Source organism: Eptesicus fuscus, chromosome 6, assembly GCF_027574615.1.
Source record: "Eptesicus fuscus isolate TK198812 chromosome 6, DD_ASM_mEF_20220401, whole genome shotgun sequence".
NCBI classification, from domain to species: domain Eukaryota; kingdom Metazoa; phylum Chordata; class Mammalia; order Chiroptera; family Vespertilionidae; genus Eptesicus; species Eptesicus fuscus.
Window position 1 is genome coordinate 102,314,984 of NC_072478.1, and position 22,773 is coordinate 102,337,756.

At 37.3% G+C, this 22,773-nt stretch overlaps 1 protein-coding gene across 1 annotated transcript in view; it reads left to right on the forward strand.

Annotated features, from left to right (window-relative positions):
- Positions 1–22,773, forward strand: part of RANBP17 (RAN binding protein 17) — a 233,284-nt gene that overhangs the window by 10,870 nt on the left and 199,641 nt on the right. Inside the window, exons 3-11 of the mRNA XM_008147617.3 lie at positions 1,603–1,693; positions 4,018–4,184; positions 6,765–6,830; positions 10,467–10,571; positions 12,190–12,355; positions 14,998–15,071; positions 18,419–18,538; positions 21,635–21,781; positions 22,373–22,545. Of these exons, the coding sequence (XP_008145839.1) occupies positions 1,603–1,693; positions 4,018–4,184; positions 6,765–6,830; positions 10,467–10,571; positions 12,190–12,355; positions 14,998–15,071; positions 18,419–18,538; positions 21,635–21,781; positions 22,373–22,545 (1,109 nt within the window). The remainder of the gene's footprint in view (positions 1–1,602; positions 1,694–4,017; positions 4,185–6,764; positions 6,831–10,466; positions 10,572–12,189; positions 12,356–14,997; positions 15,072–18,418; positions 18,539–21,634; positions 21,782–22,372; positions 22,546–22,773) is intronic.

Below are 22,773 nucleotides of genomic sequence, written 5' to 3' on the forward strand. Positions count from 1 at the left end.
TAATAAGTGTTCAAAGTTATTATTTCCTATTGTCAACGTTGATTACAAGTGTTCCTATGTTAATACTGATCTGTAATGAGATTTTACATATTTCATTTTTGAAAATGTCTTTTTATACAGATAGCTTCTGCCACATGTTGATATCAATCCATGAATATATGATTTTAATTAAACATATTCATCACTTACAAGGGATTTGTAGAATTCTATTAAAACTTCTCTTGATATTTGCCTTTTAGAATGTGAATACACTGCAGATTAGTCACTTCCAATTGAAGGTTAGGTAGAAGCTTCTCAATTGCTCAGTTAAATGGATTTTAAAATATGGATATTTCTTTTTCACTTGCATCACAGTCTGAAAAAATGCTGCTAGAACTAGTTTGAGCTCAGAAAATAACTCAGGAATAGAGATCTTGCTACTTGTTTTAACTTTTGACTGTGGAAGTATATAAAGCAGTTTGATATTACTTGTGATTCAAACAACATCACTTGTTATTAAATGACTTTACTGCATTTTAAGTTTTATAAATAAATACTAAGCACTGTTTGCCTGTTAGGCACTCTATAACTTTAGGTTGACTTCATTAAGAGACATCAAATGTGCAGCAAAAGCTAGTTTCCAAAGGCATTTGGTATTCAACACTAGTGGCTTAGAGTGGTTCTTCCCATTCAGAAAAATTTCAGTCTCAGCCCTGAGTTGAAAAAAAAAAATTATAATGAAACTTTACCACTGCTAAGCTATTGAACTGTGTGGTGGGAAAAGTCAGGGTTTTCAGCTACTATTTCTGATAGAAATTTATAGAAGTGAAGATAAGTTCATGAAAATGAATTGAAGTTTACAGTTAACACCACTGATTAACACTGATAGATTCAAATATTTACTACAAAGTGTCTACTGATAATTAATACAGTGAGTAACCATAGGCTTTTAGATTCTTACATTTTTAGAAGCTTTGTAAATTTGTCCAGCAGCTCTTTTCTGCTTCATATATTTTTACTGCCACTTGTGACACATCTTAGCAGATACTACTTGAGGTTGTACAGATTTAGTATTTTCTCAACATCTTTAGGAATATTCTGTCTTATAGTTTCACAGACTCTTTATAGAGATTAATTCTTTGGTCTCTTCAAACTTAGCATTGATTTCTGGAATAAGCAGTATGGGCAGTGTTAGTAACCTGTGTCAACTCAGCAAAAACTAAGGAGAACCTTCTATCATTTCCCTTGTTTGAAATCCGCTCTTGGTATTGCTCAGATGTCTTCAACTGTTTGAGCATTGTTCTCACCGAAAGGCTAATGTTTGAAGTTCATTTTCTCTGCATGTATCACTTTGGCTACTGCAATAAAATAATGGTGATTTGATGAACTATTTTGCTAAGTGGCTTTCCTTGCTTTGAAATTTAACTTTGGTTGCAGCCTTATTTTCTATTTTTGTGAAGAAATTCTGCTGTGATGAGATATGTTGTTTTAAATTGTATACTTTTGCTGACTGTTGGTTTCATGTGAAAAGTTCTCATTATTGCTTAGGAAAAGTTCCTACTGTAGAGTTTTGATTACTCTAATTTCATTTGTAATGATAATAAATTTTATTATTCTTTACAGACATCCTATGCTCAGCTCCTTGCAGCCACATGTCTTTCAAAACTTGTTAGCCGAGTCAGTCCTTTGCCAGTGGAACAGAGAATAGATATCAGTAAGTGGTTTAAAAAGCTTTTTATCAAATTGTATTTAAAAATATTTTTCCTTTTAAATATGTTAACTGTTAACAGGTATGCGAGTTATTTGATTCTGTCATTTTTTAAAGACGAGTGGTCAAGTCTCCGCTACCCATCTAGTGATGAACAGTGATGTATAACAGTGTGTAATCAAAAAAGCATTTGTTTAAATTAATAATAAATAATAACTAGCATTTTAGTCTGTATGCTCTTTACTAAGGTTTGCACTATCTCATTTTATCCACCAAACTTATAAGGTGGGCAGTGTTGTTACCTTCATTTTATAAATGAGGAAATTAGATTTGATAGGCTCTGTAATGTGTCCAAGATCTCACAGCTAGGAAGAAATAGAGCTGTGATTTAAAACCACACAATCTTGTGGAGTCCATAGTCTCTTAGCCTTGTCTTAACTTCATATATTATAGAATGATAGAAAAGTCAGTTCTCCAGTATTTCTCAGGATGCTATACCAAAATTATCTGTGATGCATGCAAAATCAAAGCAAATTAATGCTTACTAGGAAGACATTGTGTATGCGGATGAATAGTACTTGAAACTTTGTACTATAAAGTACTATATAGTACTATAAAGTACTATAAAGTAGCAATATATTTTTCAGGAGTTATGCCTTTTTAAGGTGTGTGTGTGTGTATATATGAATTTGCTTTTCATATGGACAAAGCTCTAATAATTGAGGTATGGTATTTTTAAAAATCTTTTTTTAGATAAGAAATCGATTATTGATTCATTTCTGCTTTCTGGTCTCAAGGTTCACATGATTCGTATTTATGTACCAGAAAAATAAAAATACGAATGATGAATCTTTAGACTCACTTTTGAATGGTCAGATCATGTTATTTTCCTTATCTTTTTGACTAATATTTTTCTAAGCAGCCAGAGTCACAGACACTGCAGAAACCTAGAGGATTTAAACATTATAAGCCTAAGTCATAAAACATTGTTTTCGTTTGACTCACACACACACACACACACACACACACACACACACACACATCATACACACACACACACACACTCATTTTAAATTGACTTTATTTTTTAAAGCAGTTTTAGGTTCACAGCAAAATTGAGCAAAAAAATACAGAGTTCCCCTATGCCTCTTGCCCCCACATATGTATAAACTTCCCCATTACTAGCATCTTGCACCAAAGTGGTACATTTGTTACAATTCATAAACCTACATCTACATAATTAATACCCAAAGTCCATAGTTTATCTTAGGGTTCACTTTTAGTGTTGTGTATTCTATGGTTTGGATAAATGTATAATGACATATATCCCCATTATAATATTATACAGCATAGTTTCACTGCCCTAAAACTCCTGTGTTCTTTGTATTCATCCTTTCTTCCCCTCTAATCCCTGACAACCACTGATCTTTTTAAATGTTTCCAGAACATCATATAGTTGGGATTATACATTGTATAGCCTTTCAAATTCATTTAGTTAGTAATAGGCACTTAAGTTTCTTTTATGTCTTTTCATGGTTTGGTAGCTCATTTTTTCTTTTCTTTTTTTAGCACTAATATGCCATTGTTTGAATATAGCACAGTTTATCCGTTCACCTACTGAAGAATAACGTGATTGCTTCCAAGTTTTGGCAGTCACTAGTAAAGCTGCAGTAAAGCAGTTTTTTATGTGGACATACGTTTTCTCCTTGGGTAAATGTCAAGGAAAGTGATTGCTGTGTCGTCTGGTTAAGTATACGTTTAGGTTTGGAAGAAATGACCAAGCTGTCTCCCAGTGTGGCTGCTGTACCATTTCGCATCCTCACCGGCAGTGAAGGAGAGCTCTTGTTGCCAACATTGGTGTTTTCCGTGTTTTGCATTTGGCCCTTTTAATAGGTGTGTGGAAGTTAGTGTCTCACAGTTGTTTTAATTTGCAGTTGCCTAAAGACATAGGATGTTGAACATCTTTTCCGATGCTTATTTGCCACCTGTAGATTTTCTTCGATGAGGTATATGTGTGTATGGCTTGGTTCACTTGGCCTGTTTGGAGTTTTCTATGTTCGCTTAGCACTTTTTTTTCTGTAAGAAATCATGCGAAAGCCGAAGTGACATTTGCATTTTACTCAAATTATCCCTTAACATATCAATTGAATTGGAACAAATTTTCTTTTTCAAAATAAGTCTTATAATAGAACTGAGGATATAAGTAAGTACATAGCTTAAAGGGAATAACTTTTTGTCAAAGAACGTGTCATCACCACCTATTTTTCTTCCCCTGATTAACATTATGTTAGTGAAGAGTCCACAAATGATCACAGAACATTTTCTTATAGGAAACTACATTCTTAATTATGTGGCATCACAACCCAAGCTGGCTCCCTTTGTCATCCAAGCCCTTATTCAAGTCATTGCTAAAATAACTAAATTGGGATGGTTTGAAGTTCAAAAAGACCAGCTTGTCTTCAGAGAAATTATTGCTGATGTGAAGACATTTCTTCAGGTAAAAAGGCATTATAACATTATTTAGAGCATCATTATTTGGTTTAAAAACTGCTCTTTTTAAAGCTGTATGGTTTGTTTTGTGGCTACCAGTATCATATTAATTATGATTTATTACTTATCCTCTAGGTCCTTTATTTTTTATTGCCAGTAAATGAGGACCTTGCCATTATATAACTTCCAGACAAGAAGAATGCAAATTACAATGTTTTCTAATTCAAAAGTGTATGCTCTGTCATTTCTAACGTGTATGTATGTACTGCATATATACAAAAAATGTACATAATGTTTTCGGGTATTGCTCATTACATCTCTTTGAAGTGGATTTCATCTTATAAATGAGAAAACTGAGGCAAAGAAAAGTTAAGTAATTTGCTTAAGGTTGTACAGTGACCTAGTAATGCATTGAGCTAGCATTTCAACAAGTTTGCTAACTTAAGGTATATAAATATATATGTACACCCAAATGTATTTAATTTTTACTATATACCACATTGACTATATTAGTTTTTCAAGAATGTTTTCAATCTAAGTGATTAAAGTTTTGGGAAACCTAAGTCTGTATTTCCTGTCCTGTATAACTCTTAGGATAACCCTCATGCTCTGCTCAGTAACATTCAGCTGTTTAAAGATAGGTATTTTTTGATACAAATATTAACCCTACTTGCAAGAAAAGTACTTTAGCTAGCGCTATGCTGAAGAAGCAGTGATCTGTTAAAATTCTCGAGGAAAAACTGGCAGTTTGGATTAATTTAGAGATGGTTCAGTATTGGTTTATTGGCAATTAGGGGAAATTTGGACTTTATGAGATTCTATTTCTTATACAGTAACTTTAAAATTTAATCCCCGTGTAAGATGTAACTCCATTATATAGTGCAATGCTGGAAACCTCAGAAAATAAAACACTAGACTGTGTGCTTTTACTCTTTTATTCATATTGTTAAAACCATGCTTAACAAATACAGCAGGTCCTCTAATAATGTCATCTATATATATAAAAGCCTAAGCGACCCTTTGACCAGGAGCTATGATGTGCACTGACCAGCAGGGAGAAGACGCTCAATGCATAGGCATAGAAACATGGAACATACCGATGAATCTCAGAGGGAAGGGGGGAGGGGGGAGGGTGGGAAGAGATTAACCAAAGATTTTATATGCATACTAGAGGCCCAGCACATGGACTTGTGCACTGGTGGGGTCCCTCGGCCTGGCCTGTGGGGATTGGGCCAAAATCCTCAGTCCGACATCCCCCAAGGGGTCCCAATTGCGAGAGGGCACGCAGGCCTCTAGTTTTGTTATAATGTTGATGTAGTAGGAACTTAACTCTTGTTTATATCCCTGGTTGGGGCATATAGGAGGAAGCTGATTAAAGTTTCTCATCAATGTTTCCATCTCTTTCCCTATCTCTCTAGAAATCAACAAAAACATTTTTTAAAAACGCCAGCTAAACTAAAAAGTGTACCTAGTGACTTAGCTATTTTATATTCAGGGCAAACTTTTTATCTTGTCATAGACCAGTACCAAACCATTCTCAGATTAGAATGGATTTGCAGACCACCAATGGATTCATGGACCAGCAGTCACTCAGGGAACCACACTTGGAGGAGCGTAGGCCTGGTGTACACAGAGGATGGATGCGTCAGTAATAGGAAACCTGTAGCTCAGTTCAAGCAGTTCAGATTGTCTTAAAGAATTAAAATGGAAAAATTAGGGTTCATTTTTTTTGTTTATATTTTAATTATGAGATAATTTGAACTTAATTACACTTAGTGGCTCAGTGTTAGTAGAATTCTGTGATAGTCAGGAAATGACCAGCTATACAATTAAAACTTGAAAAGCGTTATCTATGCTAGTGTTTGTTTATGATTACACTATAATTAGATGCTGCATTTATTTCATACTTCCAGTCTGAGTTTGAAGTAGGGTAATTTGTTAGTAATGTGCACATGAAATCTGAATTTTGAATTGAAATTTTTGAGATTAAATTGGAAGTTGATTAAATTAAAAGCATCATAGAAGATATAAAACTGTATACCATATTGATAGTCATGTATTTACCCCAGTGCAGTGGGCACTTTAGATGCCCATTATAGATACATAACAAATGCATACACATCCACTACTAAATAGTATTAAAAGGGACTTAGTGATCTTATCTGATACTGGATTGAGGGATTTAAATTAGTTTATTATTTACTGAATGCAGCTATTCAGTAGACTTCAAGCAAATTTATAGAGCTGAAAAGTGTTTTTTGTAATGTTCTTATGAAAAGTATTAAACTTATATTTTGAGGCTTAGCTTATTATAAGTCTTATGTGCTGAAAAATTTTGTAGAGTATCACAGTTCTAAGATAGGTGAGCTTTTTTCCCACTCAACTCTAAACTTATCCTCCAAAAATGAACTTGAAATTCTTTTTATTTGTGGACTTTATGTGTGATTTTTCTACATATTTTAATAGATATATAATTAAAAAAACGTGATGTTTCAGTATTTAATTACTTGTAAATATTACCTGATTTACACTGTAAGAACCAATCACATGTCTCCAGTTAGTCTAAACTTTGTTATTTTCTCCGAAGGGTACCGTGGAACACTGTATAATAGGAGTAATAATCCTTTCAGAATTGACTCAAGAAATGAACCTGGTAAGCCTTTCCATCTAATGGTGACATTAAGTTTGCTAAGTGATGCTGTTTCTTTGATACAAAATCTTTATGTTGCATAAAACTCTGAATAGTCGTCTTTTTCTGTCTGTTGGTGAGATAAGTATTGGAACACTTTCATTGTTACTGAAAATAACAGCAATAGTAGAAAGGATTACAAAGAACAGGGAATTAGACATGGACCTTGCTCCATGGTAATTCAAGAATTGTCCTTTTGTGTTCTGTATATATAGTAATGTACTAACCATAAGAAATAAATTATATGCAGTATAATTTACTTGTTTACAAATAGAAGAGAAGTGGTTTGGTGAATTGATACGCAACAATGGGTTCACAGCAGGACTCATCAGAGAACAGGCCTTGGCACTTTGCCACTTGCTAGCATGGATTTTCTCCCTAGACAAGAGTTTTCAGAAGCTACGCCTCCCCCCAGTGGTGCCTTTATGAGCTCAGCAGCTGAGCACATTGTCACCTGCTCCTATTCACTTTGTACTTAATTAACATGGTTCTAAACAGAATAAAAGCAGAAGTTGGGTTCTATATGGAATGTTGTAATCAAGGTGAATGTAGTGATTTTATATAAAAAGTGTCATCTTTAATGGTCTGTGCTTGTATGTATATATATATGTGTGTGTGATTCCACATATGTACATGCATGTATTTACGTACACACACACATACATGCATGTAGGGAGAAAGCTTGCCCAGGACTACTTACCAACGCCCTTTGGCGAGACAGTATAGTTTCTGTGTGTAAAAAATTCCAAAATAACTATTTTCTACTTGTATTCAATCAGGAATTAGAAGTATTTCTAGATTTATTGGGAAGGATTTCTAAAATGTAAAGTGATTTCTTAATTTACCTCCCCAGAGTATGTAAAGATTTCTTGCCTTATGGATGTGTGTCAATATCTATGATGTATCTCCAGAACTAATAGTAATAGTACCTGAAAAAGAGTTACTATGTTGGCAGGGAAATTATGACCAGGACTTTGGCTAATCCTATTAGACTCTGTAAATATGTCTGAGGACTGTAACTTTCTTTTAAAAATATATATTTAGAAATAACGTTAGTATGAATATTTTATCTCATAACAGTGAAGAGAATAGTACAGCAATGCAATGTATCCATTATCTAGCTTACACCACCATCAGCTTTTTGCTCATCTTAAAAACCAGCATTTACTTCTTCTATTTCCTACCTCATCGTACGGTAGGACTACAGACTGCCCTGTAGTCAGGGTTTTCTGTGTGTAGATTGTTACTAAGGTAAGACCAGGTAATACAGAGTTCTAATAAAGGTATGATTCAGAGAGCACCCAAGTTGTTGTTTTTTTAAATAACTATCTTAAACTCTATTTAGAAAACTTGGGAGTATAATACAAAAAGTTTCTTCTCAACCACCATTTGATAAGTTGCTGACATGGCCCCAGAATACTTTAGTGTATTTCTTACACATAAGGACATTCTCCTACATAACCATAATACAACCATTAAAATTAGAAAATTAAATGACATATTACTGTTATCCTCATACTCCATTTAAATTTCACCATTTGTCCCAGAAAAGAACCAGTTTAGGATCATGCATCTCATTTATTAAACGTGTTTTATTGGTCTCCATCAATCTGGAAAATGTCCTCACTCTTTCCTTCACTTTCAAGATCTGGAAATTTGTGGAAGTTAGTTGTTTGTCCCTCAGTTTGGGATTGTCTGATGATTCTTCATGATTAGATTCAGATCATACATGTTGGTTAAGAACATAGCAAAGTGACACTGTGGTCTTCTCATTGTCACCTGCCTGGAAACAAGTGATTTGATTTGTTACTTCACTAATGATGTTCACTTTGGTCACTTGATTAATACTGTCTCTACCAGGCATCTCCAATGGTAGATTTCCTCTTTCCCCTTCGTAAATAATAAGTATTTTATGGAGAGATACTTTAAAACTCTGAAAATACCTCATTTTTCATCGGTTTCAATTTATTCATTTATTTATATTGGTATGGTTTCGTTTCCTGTTTTATTTAACAGGTATAATTTGTTACTGACATATTTTGATGCTCAAAATTTCCCAAATTTGGCCAGCAGGAATCCTTTCAAGCTAGTTTCTATCTCCACTTGACATTTACTTACCATGGGTTGATGCTCAACCACTGAGTCATACTGGCCAGTCTTATTCTGCTTTTTAAGAAGCAAATTCTACTATTCCTGGAGTATATTCAGTATATAATCATCAAGTAGTAAAATATCCTTTGCCTACATGGTAAAGGCATATAGGTATATAGTAGAAAATGGGTCCACAATTTTTCATCTCAGAAAATTGAATGTCTAAATGAATACTCTAGTAAAATAAGCAAAGAAAGTGGTTTATTCTACCAAGTAGCTAAGGAATGCTCTAATCCATGGTGTTAATAATTTTTCAGGTTTCAGACTTCACTTTGTTTGCTGTTTTCTATTGATGAATGGAAATGTTAATGATATTAATAGTATTGTTTTCACCATATATATTTTAGAGGTTTAAGAACTAGTCTTAGTAAATTTATTCTTAATAATTATTTATCATTAATAAAATATTCAGAGAGAATATAGAAATATCACTTATATAGAAGAATTTTTATGTAACTGATTCAGTTTGCTGATTTACAGAAAGTTAGAATTTGAAGATCATCCTAGAGCAGTGATGGGCAACCTTTTGAGCTTGGTGTGTCAAACTTCGCCAAAAAACTGAGCATAACTCGGGTAGTGTGTCACTTTGAGGAAAAAACATTATTTCGCAAATGTTTCATCCTCAGGAGCAGCAAATGTTTCATCCTTGGCATGCGGCTGCCTCAGCGGCTGCGTGTCATCAGAAATGGCTACGTGTGTCAGTGCTGACACGCGTGTCATAGGTTCGCCATCACTGTTGTAGAGATTTCTCATTTTAAAGATGGAGTCTGAAGAACAGGGAAGTTGTTACTTACTTAAATGTGAAATATGGTACATGGTTCAGGAGTTGATAGTCTTAGTATCTGTCTGTTATCATGCACTAGTGGGGTCCTTCGGCCTGGCCTGCAGGGATTGGGCTGAAACTGGCTCTCTGACATCCCCCGAGGGGTCCTGGATTGCGAGAGGGCAGTTCTCGGGTGATGCACCCCAGAGTCGGGCTCCCTCCTCTCTGGTTCTGGGCGCGTCATCCGAGAGCCGAGAGCCGCGAGCCGCAGCTGCCAAGTCACTGCAGCTCAGCAGCTCCTGCGTTGAGCATCTGATCCCTGGTGGTCAGTGTGCATCATAGCTACCGGTCGAATGGTCACTTAGGCTTTTATATATAGAGATATTGGTGTGTTTATATTGCCTTTGAAAGTATAGCCAATTCTGGTTTTTAATTTTGGGATCAGTATGGTTTATAGAAAGAGCACTGAATTAAAACAATCCAGAAACCTGGGTTCTAACCATGGCTCTACCATTAACTTTTTTAGTAACCCTAAGCAAGTCACTTAGCTCAGTAGATTTTTAAAAGTCCTTTTAGCTTGATATTTTATGATTATTTCATTATTATTTCCATCCTTTTCTTAATTAGTAAATTTTGTTTTGATATTTTGTAAGTCTGTTCAAATAAATTCATCTTGATCTTTTTAGGTTGATTATTCTAGACCTTCAGCAAAACACAGGAAAATAGCTACCTCGTTTCGTGACACTTCTCTCAAAGACATCTTAGTGCTAGCATGCTCTCTTCTAAAAGAGGTAAGTTATTTAATAATGCAATATCCTATTAGAGTATTTAGGAAATTTTAAGTTTCAAAAGAATTTCAAGTGAGTCCTCCTCCCCCATTTTGCCTTTTGAAGAGTTGTAGGCAATCTTAATATAGTAGATTTGCACAAATCTGTAAGAGGTTCCAAAAAATCCACCTTTACTCACTAGGAATATAGTAAAATAAAATCCAAAGAGCATTGAATAACTTGTCTTTGGGTAGTAGTTTCATTGTCTTTCTACTGTAGATTATTTATTGCAGAAGCTAATTGGGACTTAGTTTCTTTATTGCCCTACCCATATTTTAAAGGGGTGTAACTGAACAATGAAATGACAGTAGGTTTTCCTAATTCATCAGCTGTCAATATTTATTCATGGTTGAGCCAAGATAGTTGACTTTAGTAATTTCTTAGGGAAATATTTTCCCATTTGCTACTTTGTGCCATATTGGTCATTAGGGATAGTAGGATTTATGATTCTATTTGTTCTCTTATAAAATAGGGCTCCATTATGCTCAAGCTTGCTAATTGGGGTAGTATAGCATTTCCCAACATATGTTCCACTAATCACTATTTTGTACTTATTTCAGTTCTGTAATTTAGTAACATGATAACTCCCATAGGAGGCCAGGCTGAAAGGTCCTGTTATTTTAAAATGTAGGAAAGAAGATGGAATAGTAAAATGAACTCCTTTGTATCCTTAAACCAGTTGGTAGTAACTGGTTAAACCAGTCTTGATTCAGCTCTATCCCTAGCCTAGCAACTTTATTTCTTTTTGTGTTATTGAAGCAGAATGCCAAACTATATCATTTCCTCCACAAATATTTTATGATATATCTCTAGGAGGTAAATCTATTCTGGTTGTGTCAGGAGGGACATTTGTTGGGTGGTGGAGGTCAGGATTGGTCTCTAGAAGCTTGTGAGTGTCCTCCCTCACTCAGACAGCTCCAAGAACCTTTCTCAGCTGAATAGGGATAATTTATGCCTGAATGAATATTTCAGCTTGTTCTAAGAAAGCTTTCAATGAATCCCATACATTTATACATTTGTGCTGTATAAAGTATTTGTTACCTCTTAAAACTTTACAAGATGACCTACAAGATGCAGTTAAGAGTAAAATTTTTTTTTTTAAATATTTCTTTATTGATTTCAGAGAGTAAGGGAGAAGGAGAGAGAGAGAGAAACATCAGTGATGAGAGAGAATCATTGGTAAGCCACCTCCTGCATGCCCCCTACTGGGGATCAAGCCCGCAACCCAGGCATGTGCCCTTGGCTGGAATCGAACCTAGGACCCTTCAGTCCGAAGGCTGACGCTCTATCCACTGAGCCAAGCCGGCTAGGGCAAGAGTAAAATTTTTATTATCCACAAATGAGTGAGATCATGTGGTATTTTTCTTTCATTGACTGGCTTATTTCACAAAGTTAAATATGAAAATAGTCTATTGTAGACTTTTTGTAGTGATTTACATTTTTCTAATATGTACAACAACATAACTTTGCAAACTCTTTTTTTTGCTAATTTTAATTTGGCATTGAAGAATTATTTAAATTAGTGAAAATTTGTTTATTGACATATTTTAGAAAGTTATATTTGACTTTGAACTTTTTTCAGGTGTTGGCCAAACCTTTAAATCTTCAGGATGAAGGTCAACAAAACCTAGTAATGCAGGTCTTGAAACTGGTCCTCAACTGCCTTAACTTCGACTTCATTGGCAGTTCAGCAGATGAATCTGCAGATGATCTTTGCACAGTGCAGATCCCAACAACCTGGAGAACAAGTAAGAAAAAAGTTTAGTGTGAGGGACTGTCAGCATAAAAGGCACAGGATTAAGCAATGTAGTTGCCTATGTACAGTTATCTGTATTTTCTGCTAGGCAGTCAAAAAGTTCAAATGGATTTGTAACCCAAAGTAGCTGCTGTTTTCCCCAATTCACAGAGTAACTTCCATGTTTTGATTTTGGAAAAAAGAAAAGACCACTCTAGAGTTAGGGGGAAAACAGGTTTGTGTGTTGGGGGGGATGGGGGGAGGTTGGGGCCGGGCGGGAGGAATGAAGAGTTCTGTTATGAAACTTTCAGATAAAACAGGAGAGGAAACAACACTTGACAACAGATATCAACATATTTTTCAAAGCTATAGAGAATGAAGAGAGTAACTGACTAAGCAAAGCAGAATTGCAACTTACTTTCTTACAGAGGGATACCAAGAAAAGCACATCCCAGAAAGATGATGGCCCTAGGCCTAGGGTATTCCTGAAGTCAGACTGAAATAGTCAAATATAAGGTAGAATGGGGCTGAACGGGCTTGGTAAAAAGTTCTACACAAAGTCCTCAGAATCTCTACCACCTGTGCAGCTAGGTGACTGCCTTTTCCCTCTCTTTCTCCAAAGGAAATTTGCAAACAAGTAATACCAAAAAATGTCCGTAGCACTGAGACATAAATTTTGAGATTGAAAGGTCCCATCAAGTACCCAACAAAATGAATGGAAAAAATACACCAAGCTTCATAATCATGACATCCTATATAATAAAAGGATAATATGCAAATTGCCCCCTCGACTGAGAGTTCAACTGGAGTTCAACCAGGGGGCAGGGCCCGCCAACGGCCTGGGGCCTCTCCCCGTCCCCTCCCCCTCTCCCCCGCCGTCCCTGTCCCCGATTGGCACCCCCCAAATGGGGGCGGGGCCGGCTGGCCAACCTCCTGCATCCCCACCCCCCCCCAGCTGGCAGCTGATAGGGTGGGCAAGCCAGACCCCACCTGTGCATGAATTCATGCACTGGGCCTCTAGTTTCAGAATAATAAAGATAAAGAGACGATCCTAAAACCTACTTTTGAGGGAAAATTATTTTCAATCTAGACTGAAATTCTCAAGTATAAGGTAGAATGAAGACATTATCAGAATTGCAAATTCTCCTGAAACTTATCCCTTATGCACTTGTTCTCAAGATGTTACTTAATATACAATCCAAAAAAGTGGAAGATTCGGGTTTGTGAAAAGGGAGCCTCAACCCGGGATGACTATGTACAGATATAACACGGAGATAATTATGTAACAAATTTAGGAATAACCAGTCCATGTTGAAGGCTCTGGGAGGTTGCAGTGGGAAAATGAAAATGATAGGTTATTTGATGTTATTAATCATATGGAAAATGTCATGAAGAACATTTTGCAAATCTGTCAGAACATTTGTAAAGAATTAGTGACAGATAGATAGACAAATAGCACAGAAAAGATGCTATGATTAAATCCAGAGAGTATTAGAAATGTGATATAAGGATAGTGGCTCAGCTGTTAACATTATTTACATAGTAATAATAAATGTAAACACTTAGAATTGATTTAATCCCAAAATGGTATAATAGTGGATGGATTTTTAAGAGGATGGATTGTGGAAGGTGGTGGGGTGAGTGATTAGACAACTAAAGCCTTATATACTGTCACAAATTCATTTAATGCCTAAAGTAAAATGAATAAAGAAATAATATATAGCATGCTATTTAGAAATATGTATGTAAATATAGCTAAGAGTTGAAAGATGAAGTGGGGTAGGGTATAGCTGTTTTTTATTTTAAAATTTTTTAGTTATTTTGGCACTATTTGAAGTTTTAAATGTTTATACTACTTTAATACAAATGAAAATATTAAGACAATTCTCCCAGTAAGAACTGTAGATGCTACATAGAAATAAGGAACACCTTAGGTAATTAATTTCTGTCTCTGTATTACAGTGAAAACTTGTTTCTCGAATTTAATTCATTCCAAAGGCTGTTTGAAAACTGAATCATTTTTTCCCATTAGAAATAATGTAAATTGAATTAATCTGTTTCAGACCCCCAAATGATTCCCTGTTTTAACCTTTCTGATATATAAAACATGTCTATTGTACTATTTAATTTATAAATAAAAACTTGGAAAACAAAAAGGACATGAAATGTAAATGAAAATTTAACAAAAAGGAAAGGAAATACACAGTAAAAATGAAAATTTAACAATAATTATAAACAGAAAAAAAACACAAAAAACCCACTAAACCCCCGAAAATATTCACAGCACAATATCCTGAGATTTTAACAGTGGTAAACTGACTCAGATTCTCGCATTTTTTCCAAGTATAAGATAGAATGAAGGCATTATCAGACTTGCAAATTCTCCTGACATTTATCCCTATGCACTTGTTTGCCACCTGATCATACAGGTATCAGCATGAAAGGTTGTCAGGTTGAAAAGCAAATTGTTTGAGATGGGAGATGTTTGAGAAACGAGGTTCCACTATATTTCATCTTTCACAAGAAAATAAGCCTAACTAGAAAGATTGGCCACATATAGAGGTCTTAGAGTTCTTGGTTTATATGATAAAGTCTTACTATGTTAAGATCACAGAATTGAAAGTAATGGTATTAGAAAATAATTTTTTTTTCTAGTTTTTCTGGAACCAGAAACATTGGATCTTTTCTTCAATTTGTATCATTCACTTCCACCACTACTATCTCAGTTAGTAAGTAAAAATCATTTATTATTTCATTAAAAAGTATCTGTGATCTTTATCTAAGGTTGTTATAGATTTACTTTTAAAAATTCTACTTATATTCTTGGTTGGATTTACCTCTCACAGGAAAGTCTTACATTTCTGGGATTTGTATTGCTGAAACTGTTTGTCAGATTCTGTTCAGAGTCAACAGTGCATTCCATTTCATGGGTGATCCCAGAGCCATTTACTGTTGATTTAGCTCCTGCCCAGAGCCAGCACAGCCTATCAACCTCCTAAGTATATCTTCCTTCCTACTCAGTCCCCATTCCTTCTGGGCCTGTCTAGTAATTGGCCACCCCATCAGTTACCTTCCCTTCTCTTACCCTCTTTCTAGCTCTTTTCAGCCCTGCCTTGTCTCCAGGTCTTCCGAGTGCCAGGCAGTCCCCATCAGATATCTCTGAATGAGAAACAGAGACCTGCTCACTTGATTTTGTGTTCATTACTTCAGTTGTTAATTTTTTTAATCCAATTCTATTATGTGATTTAACAATTCTTGAAATTCTTTGATTATATACTAGATCTTTGAGACTATGAACCTAATCCTGTGGAATCTAAAACAGAAACCAGGCGAGATTGGACAAAAAAAAAAAAGATAGAAGAAAAAGTTGTCAGTTTAATAGCTAAGCTTGTAGAAGTAAAGTTGGGAATTCTAATATTGCCATTTCCTGAAAAAGATGCTCATGATTTAAAGTGCATATCAGTGTTTTGTTTGTTTAGATGTGTTGTTGCCTAGAAGGAAGAAATAGATTCACAAAAATACTCTTTTCTTTCTTTCTTTTTTTTTTTTAAGGTGTGTGCTCTTGAAGCTAGGATTTTAAGACGGTGGTTTTGAAACAGGGTTTCAGAGGACACTCATGTGTCCAGGTGGTGCCACCAAGCTTCAGCCTTCTGTCTTTTAACCACGATAGTCTTGTTTTTAGTTGTTTAAAATGGTTGTTGTGTGTACAATTATGTTTTGGACAAAACAAGCCTTTGGTGCTTAAAAAATACAATGGAATATAATGGCTTTAAGAGAAAGTGACATAAGCACCATATATTAATAGGGCATGCCCAATAAACGAACGATTGGAGCTGAGAGTCAAACCTACGTGTTTGGGCACCCCTAACCCTGGATATTTTTAATATGCTAGTAGTTCCCAAACCTTCTACACATCAGAATTGCCTAAGAAGTTTTTTTTTGTTTTGTGTTTGTTGGTTGTTTTTTTTTGACAGTACAGCAAACTGGAGAACATCTGAAAATGCCATCCTCTGATTTTTGTCCTTATTATCACCTTTGCCAAGAGACCCAGGCATTATATGTGAAATGGAAATATTTAAATATCAGCACAAATTGTATTTTTTAAAAATCAGGCAAGCAAATGTTATGTGGACAAAAACATAAGGGCCAGTTTGACCTAAAAGTTACCAATTTGGGGCCTCTCACTTAATGATCCAGCAGACTTCAGTAGGCACCAGTGGTGGAATTAAGAAGCCAGGTAGTGAAATTACCTGGTAAAGTATTAACTTTAGGGAGATAACTAGGCCATAAGTACTCGGTAGGCATTTTTATAGAGCATCTAACTCTTCCAGCAGCATTTCCAAATTGTTCCTCAAGATATTAATGAATATTCTGTTACCAAATAAATTTGGGACATGCTAGATTCAGTAAAGCTGTTGGAGTCCCTCAGCTTCCTCCATTTGCAGGATACCATAGTGCATAACATGCACTATTTCCCAAATATATTCTATCACAAAACCATATTTTCTTTTTGATTGAACACCTGGTTCATGGGTTCACAAAAGAACTGGTACTCAGAAGCAGTTGAAAGCCTTTTGAGTGTATATGTCCAGGGACTGCTCTGGGCATCCTATCTAATAAAAGAGTAATATGCAAATTAACCATCACTCATGACAAAGATGGTGGCGCCAGCCAGAGCCAAGGAGCTGGCCAGAGCTGGTGGGAGGCTTGGCTTCCTTGGTCAACCCAGCGACGAAGGAAGCCAAGCCAGCTAGAGAGTGGGCGGGAGGCTTGGCTTCCTTGGTCGCCTTAGCTGGCTCCGTGGCCGCCACCCAGGCAAAGGCAAAGTTGCAGGGCCAAGGCAGAGGCGGTTAGGGGCGATCAGGCCAGGAGGGGAGGGCAGTTGGGGTGATCAGGCTGGCGGTGGAGGAAGTTGGGGGGCGAGCAGGCCAGCAGGGGGGGGCCAGTTGGGGGTAAGCAGGCCGGCGGGGGGGGTGGACAGTTGGGGCCAAGCAGGCCAGCAGGGGGGTGTCAGTTGGAGGCAATCAGGCCAGCAGAGGGGGAGGTTGTGGGTGAGCAGGCCAGCAGGTGGTGTCAGTTGGGTCAAAGCAGGCCGGCAGCGGGGGGGGGGGGGGCAGTAGAGGGCGAGCAGGCCAGCAGCAGGGGCCAGTTGGGGGCAATCAGGCCGGCAGCGGGGCAGCTGGGGGTGAGCAGGCCAGCAGGGGGCTGTCAGTTGGGGCCAAGCAGGCCGGTAGGGGGCAAGCAGGCCAGCAGGGGGGGCCAGTTGAAGGCAAGCAGGCTGGCAGGGGGGGGCAGTAGGCGGCAAGCAGGCCGGCAGGGGGGGGCAGTTGGGGGCAATCAGGCCAGTGGGGGACATTTGGGGGTGAGCAGGCTGGTGGGGGGGCAATCAGGCCAGCAAGGGGGGCAGTTGGGGGTGAGAAGGCCGGTGGGGGGGCATTTGGGAGCGAGCAGGCTGGCAGGCAGAGTTGTTAGGGGCGAGCAGGCGGGCAGGCAGGTGAGCGGTTAGGAGCCAGCAGTCAGACGTCTTCCAAGGGGTCCCAGATTGGAGAGGGTGCAGGCCAGGCTGAGGCCCCCCCTCCCCCGTGCATGAAATTCGTGCACTGGGCCACTAGTATCTTATATAGTAAAAGCCCAGTGACCAGAATAACCGGTGGACCATTCGCTATGATGCACACTGACCACTAGGGAGCAGACGCTCAATACAGGAGCTGTCCCCTGGTGGTCAGTGCGCTCCCACAGTGGGAGCGCCGCTTGGCTGACCTGGATGAGCGGTGCTCCCACAGCTGGCCAATCCCCACAGGCCACGCCCCCCACAGTGCACGAATCCCGCGCACCCAGGCCTCTAGTATAATATATGAAAAAATATTAGAAGAGAATACACACCTATAGAAATGTTAATGTGGGGTTGAAGAGTTGTCAGTGGTGGATGTAGGTAGGTTAAATTTTTAGCTTTTATTATTTTTGAATTTTATAATGCTTTTTTAATCGCAAAAATTAAAAAATAATATTTTTTATGTAGAGACAAATGTGGCCATATTACTTTTAAAATTGAAATGATTCTTGTTTCCTTTTTTAGGCACTTTCATGTTTAGTTCAGTTTGCTTCTACTAGAAGGTCCTTATTCAGCAGTCCTGAACGTGCCAAGTACCTTGGTAATTTAATTAAGGGAGTAAAACGGATACTTGAAAACCCTCAGGTATTTATGAAGAAACCAAATTAATACTTAGCATATAGAAATACAGTTTTCCTGCTGAAAGGTGCATAATAAACTCATTTCTTTATTATGATTCTATAAGAAAATATGAAGTATCATATTCATCTTCCGTATAGTTCTTTTGTAGTAGAAATGGGCACGTTTTGAAGTGATTAATTCAGAGTTATATCTACCTTCTGAACTAGAAGACAATATAAATCTGAATGTTAATATTGGAATAAGTGGCTTTAAATGATGAAATGATGTCTTTTTGCCCTCTTGTGGACAAATAAAAGTTTGTAGGTTGTAAAATCTACTTTCTACACTAAGTGCAAAGCTTCAATAGCTATATTCATTTAAAAGAATTGCAGCCCTAACCGGTTTGGCTCAGTGGATAGAGTGTCCACCTGCGGACTGAAGGGTCCCAGGTTCGAGTCTGGTTAAGGGCATGTACTTTGGTTGCGGGCACATACCCAGTAGGAAGTGTGCAGGAGGCAGCTGAATAGATGTTTTTCTCTCATTGATGTTTCTAACTCTAGCCGTCTTCCTTCCTCTCTGTAAAAAATCAATAAAATATATTTAAAACAAAAACAACCAAAAAAAAAAAGAATTGCAAAGCCATTATTAATTAGTGATTTTGCATGCCTACATAACATTTTTTGTTTTACTTTTTGTTTTAGTTTAAAATATTTGTAACAAAAGTACAGATTTTAAAGGGTTAAATGATGAATTTAAGGAAGTTTATGTAAATATCTTGCTTACTACTAATTTTGAGGGGACATAATATTTGTACATAAAGAAAATGTATTCACAAAGACCAGTTGTTTTTGCAGGTTCCTATATGTTGTACATTTGCTTTACCTTTTCAATTTAGTATAACTAAAATGTGTTTTGCTGATAAATGAAATTTTACCAATATACTTAAAAATTTTTAGTTTTAATTCTATCATCAATCAATATGTGGAGGGTGATATGCTAATATCAGATAATTCTCTTAATTGATTTAACATCTAAATGTTGATGTTTCATGGCTGTAAAAGTTAGTTTGAATATTATATTGTTTATTTTGGAATTACAAACAAGCCTTAAAAGACCTGTGAGCACAAAATATCTTTTTGCAATTTGTCCTTAATAATTAGACACTATTTTATGTTCTTTCCTTGAGCTCATTTGAATGAAATTTCTTATAAATTCCTTCAGTATTAAACACATACTTTTTGAATTCTGTTTCATGCCAGCTACAGAGCAAAGTGCTCAAACTATCAAGATCATAACATGTGTCCCCTTATCTTCAAGATGCTCACAGATAACTGGGCGCACCTCTTTTTGTCTTTCCTTTTAACCTAGCCTCCTTCAAAAGTTATTTCTGTATCTTGTGCTATTTTTGTTAAACTCTGTGCCCTACATGACAGTAAATTATTTGACTGACTCTTCATTTAGCAACTAACTGGAAGATGCATGAGGGTACAGTGCTTGTAGGTACTCAACAAAAATTTGTTGAATTAAAATAAATTTCTGTTACTTGTGTGTACATATACACTATTTTTTAAGGTGGGGTGGGATTGCTCTTTTCTAGAGTTTCTAGAGGCCATTCTTATATTCTTACTAGAGGCCCGGTGCACAAAATTCGTGCATGGGGGGGGGTCCCTCAGCCCAGCCTGCACCCTCTCACAGTCCGGGACCCCTCAGGCCTAAACTGGCAGTCAGACGTCCCTCTCGCAATCCGGGAACACTGGCTCCTAATCGCTGGCCTGCCTGCCTGCCTGATCGCCCCTAACCACTCTGCCTGCCTGCCTGATTGCCCCTAACCACTCTATCTGCCTGCCTCTTTGCCCCTAACCACTCACCTGCCTGCCTCTTTGCCCCTAACCACTCACCTGCCTGCCTCTTTGCCCCTAACCACTTGCCTGTCTGCCTGATCACTCACCTGCCTGTCTGATCACCCCTAACCGCCTCTGCCTGCCTGCCTGATCACCCCTAACCACTCGCCTGCCTGCCTGATCACCCTTAATTGCTTGCCTGCCTGCCTGATCGCCCCTAACCATTCACCTGCCTGCCTGATCACCCCTAACCACCTCTGCCTGCCTGCCTAATCACCCCTAACCACTCGCCTGCCTTCCTGGTCACCCCTAACCACCTCTGCCTGCCTGCCTGATCACCCGCAGCCACTCGCTTGCCTGCCTGATCACCCCTAACTTCCTCTGCCTGCCTGCCTTATCGCCCCTAACCACTCGCCTGCCTGCCTGATCGCCCCTAACCACCTCTGCCTTGGCCCTGCTGCCGTGGCTTTGTCTAGAAGGTAGTTCGGCTCTCTGGTCTAATTAGCATATTAATGCTTTTATTATTATAGACTAGAGGCCCAGTGCACGAAATTTGTGCACTTGGAGGAGGATGTCCCTCAGCCCGGATTGCGAGAGGGCACAGGCCAGGCTGAGGGACCCCACTGGAGCACGATTGGGGCTGGGGAGGGATGCGGGAGGTTGGCCAGCCTGGGAGGGACCATGGGAAGGCTCCAGGGAATGTCTGGCCTGTCTCACTCAGTCCTGATCGGCTGGACCCCAGCAACAAGCTCATCTACCGGTTGGAGCGTCTGCCCCCTGGTGGTCAGTGCATGTCATAGTGAATGGTTGAGTGGCCTTAGCATATCATTAGTATATTATGCTTTGATTAATTGAATGGCCTACCGCACAACCAGACACTTAGCATATTAGGCTTTTATTATATAGGATTTTCTTTCTCAAATATTTTTCAAATCTTCTATTAACTTATGTTTAAGACACAACACTCACACACACACACACACACACACATTTTTTGTGTAATATAATGGGTTCCTAAACATTATAATTTAGCCATCATGGTGCAAAGTTTCCTGCAAAGGCTCTACTTTGGATTCCTTATTATTAATAATTTATAACAACATTAAATCCAGTAGAAATTGTTTTCTTTCATTACTGTTTACCAATTGACACAAAATAACATAAGTGCTCATGAAAACTGGAAGACTTAATAACATACTCTTGGAATTTTATTGATGGTCATCAGCTTGGTTTGTTTTTAAGTATTTTTAAAAGCCTTTCTTTTTGTCTCATATTTTAGGGTTTGTCTGATCCAGGTAATTACCATGAATTTTGTCGATTTTTGGCTCGTTTGAAGACAAATTATCAGCTGGGAGAGTTAGTTATGGTGAAGGAGTATCCTGAAGTTATCAGATTGATTGCTAATTTTACCATTACTAGCCTACAGGTAAATAGAAATTTATAATTGATATTAAACTGTAGTTTTAAAGCAATTTCTTGGTAAAATTTGGTGGGGATTTAAAAAAATATCTATTAGAGTACTTTGCTAAAAATGTTCATTGCAAGGTTTTAGGTTAAAAAGTTCATTAAACATTTTATAATAAAAATTTAGAGGCCATCTAAGTATCTAATAATTGAAGAATAATTGAGAAGCTGTAGTAAAATCTATGTGAAGAAATATAAAAGTTTTTACAGATTGGTTTTAGGGAAAATTCTATTTTTAAATTTAGGAAAAGGTTTTGAAACCATATTTTCCACATGATATCACCTCTGTTAAAAACTATTCATGGAAATAAGATTAGAAGGAAGTTATGAATATTTTGATAGTGATCATTCCTGGGTGATAGAGTAATGAGAGATTGTTGGTTTCTTCTTTATACTTTTTTGCATTTACAAAATGTGCTACATTAAGTGTTCATTGGTTATATAATCTGAATAAAAGTTAATTTTAAAGTATGTGTTTAGTAATTTTGCCTCTGTAATTCTTATTCTAGGAAGATATGTCATTTTAAATAACATTTGCTTTATTTCTTTGTAGCATTGGGAATTTGCTCCCAACAGTGTTCATTATTTATTAACTCTGTGGCAAAGGATGGTAGCTTCAGTTCCTTTTGTGAAATCAACTGAACCCCACTTATTAGACACTTATGCACCAGAAATCACGAAGGCCTTTATCACTTCTCGGTTGGAATCTGTTGCCATAGTTGTGAGGTATTGAAAACTAAATCTTTCTGTTGTATTTTCATCTTTTGCATCTTGGAATTTTTAAAAATTTAGGAATAATTTACCTACTGTAAAATTCACCCTTTTTAGTGTACAGTTTTATGAGTTCTGACAAGTGCATACAGTTGTATAACTACCATCACAATTAAGATATAGAATGGTTTCATCACCCCCAAAAGTTGTTTTGGGTCCCTTTGTAGTCATTTCTTTCCCCAC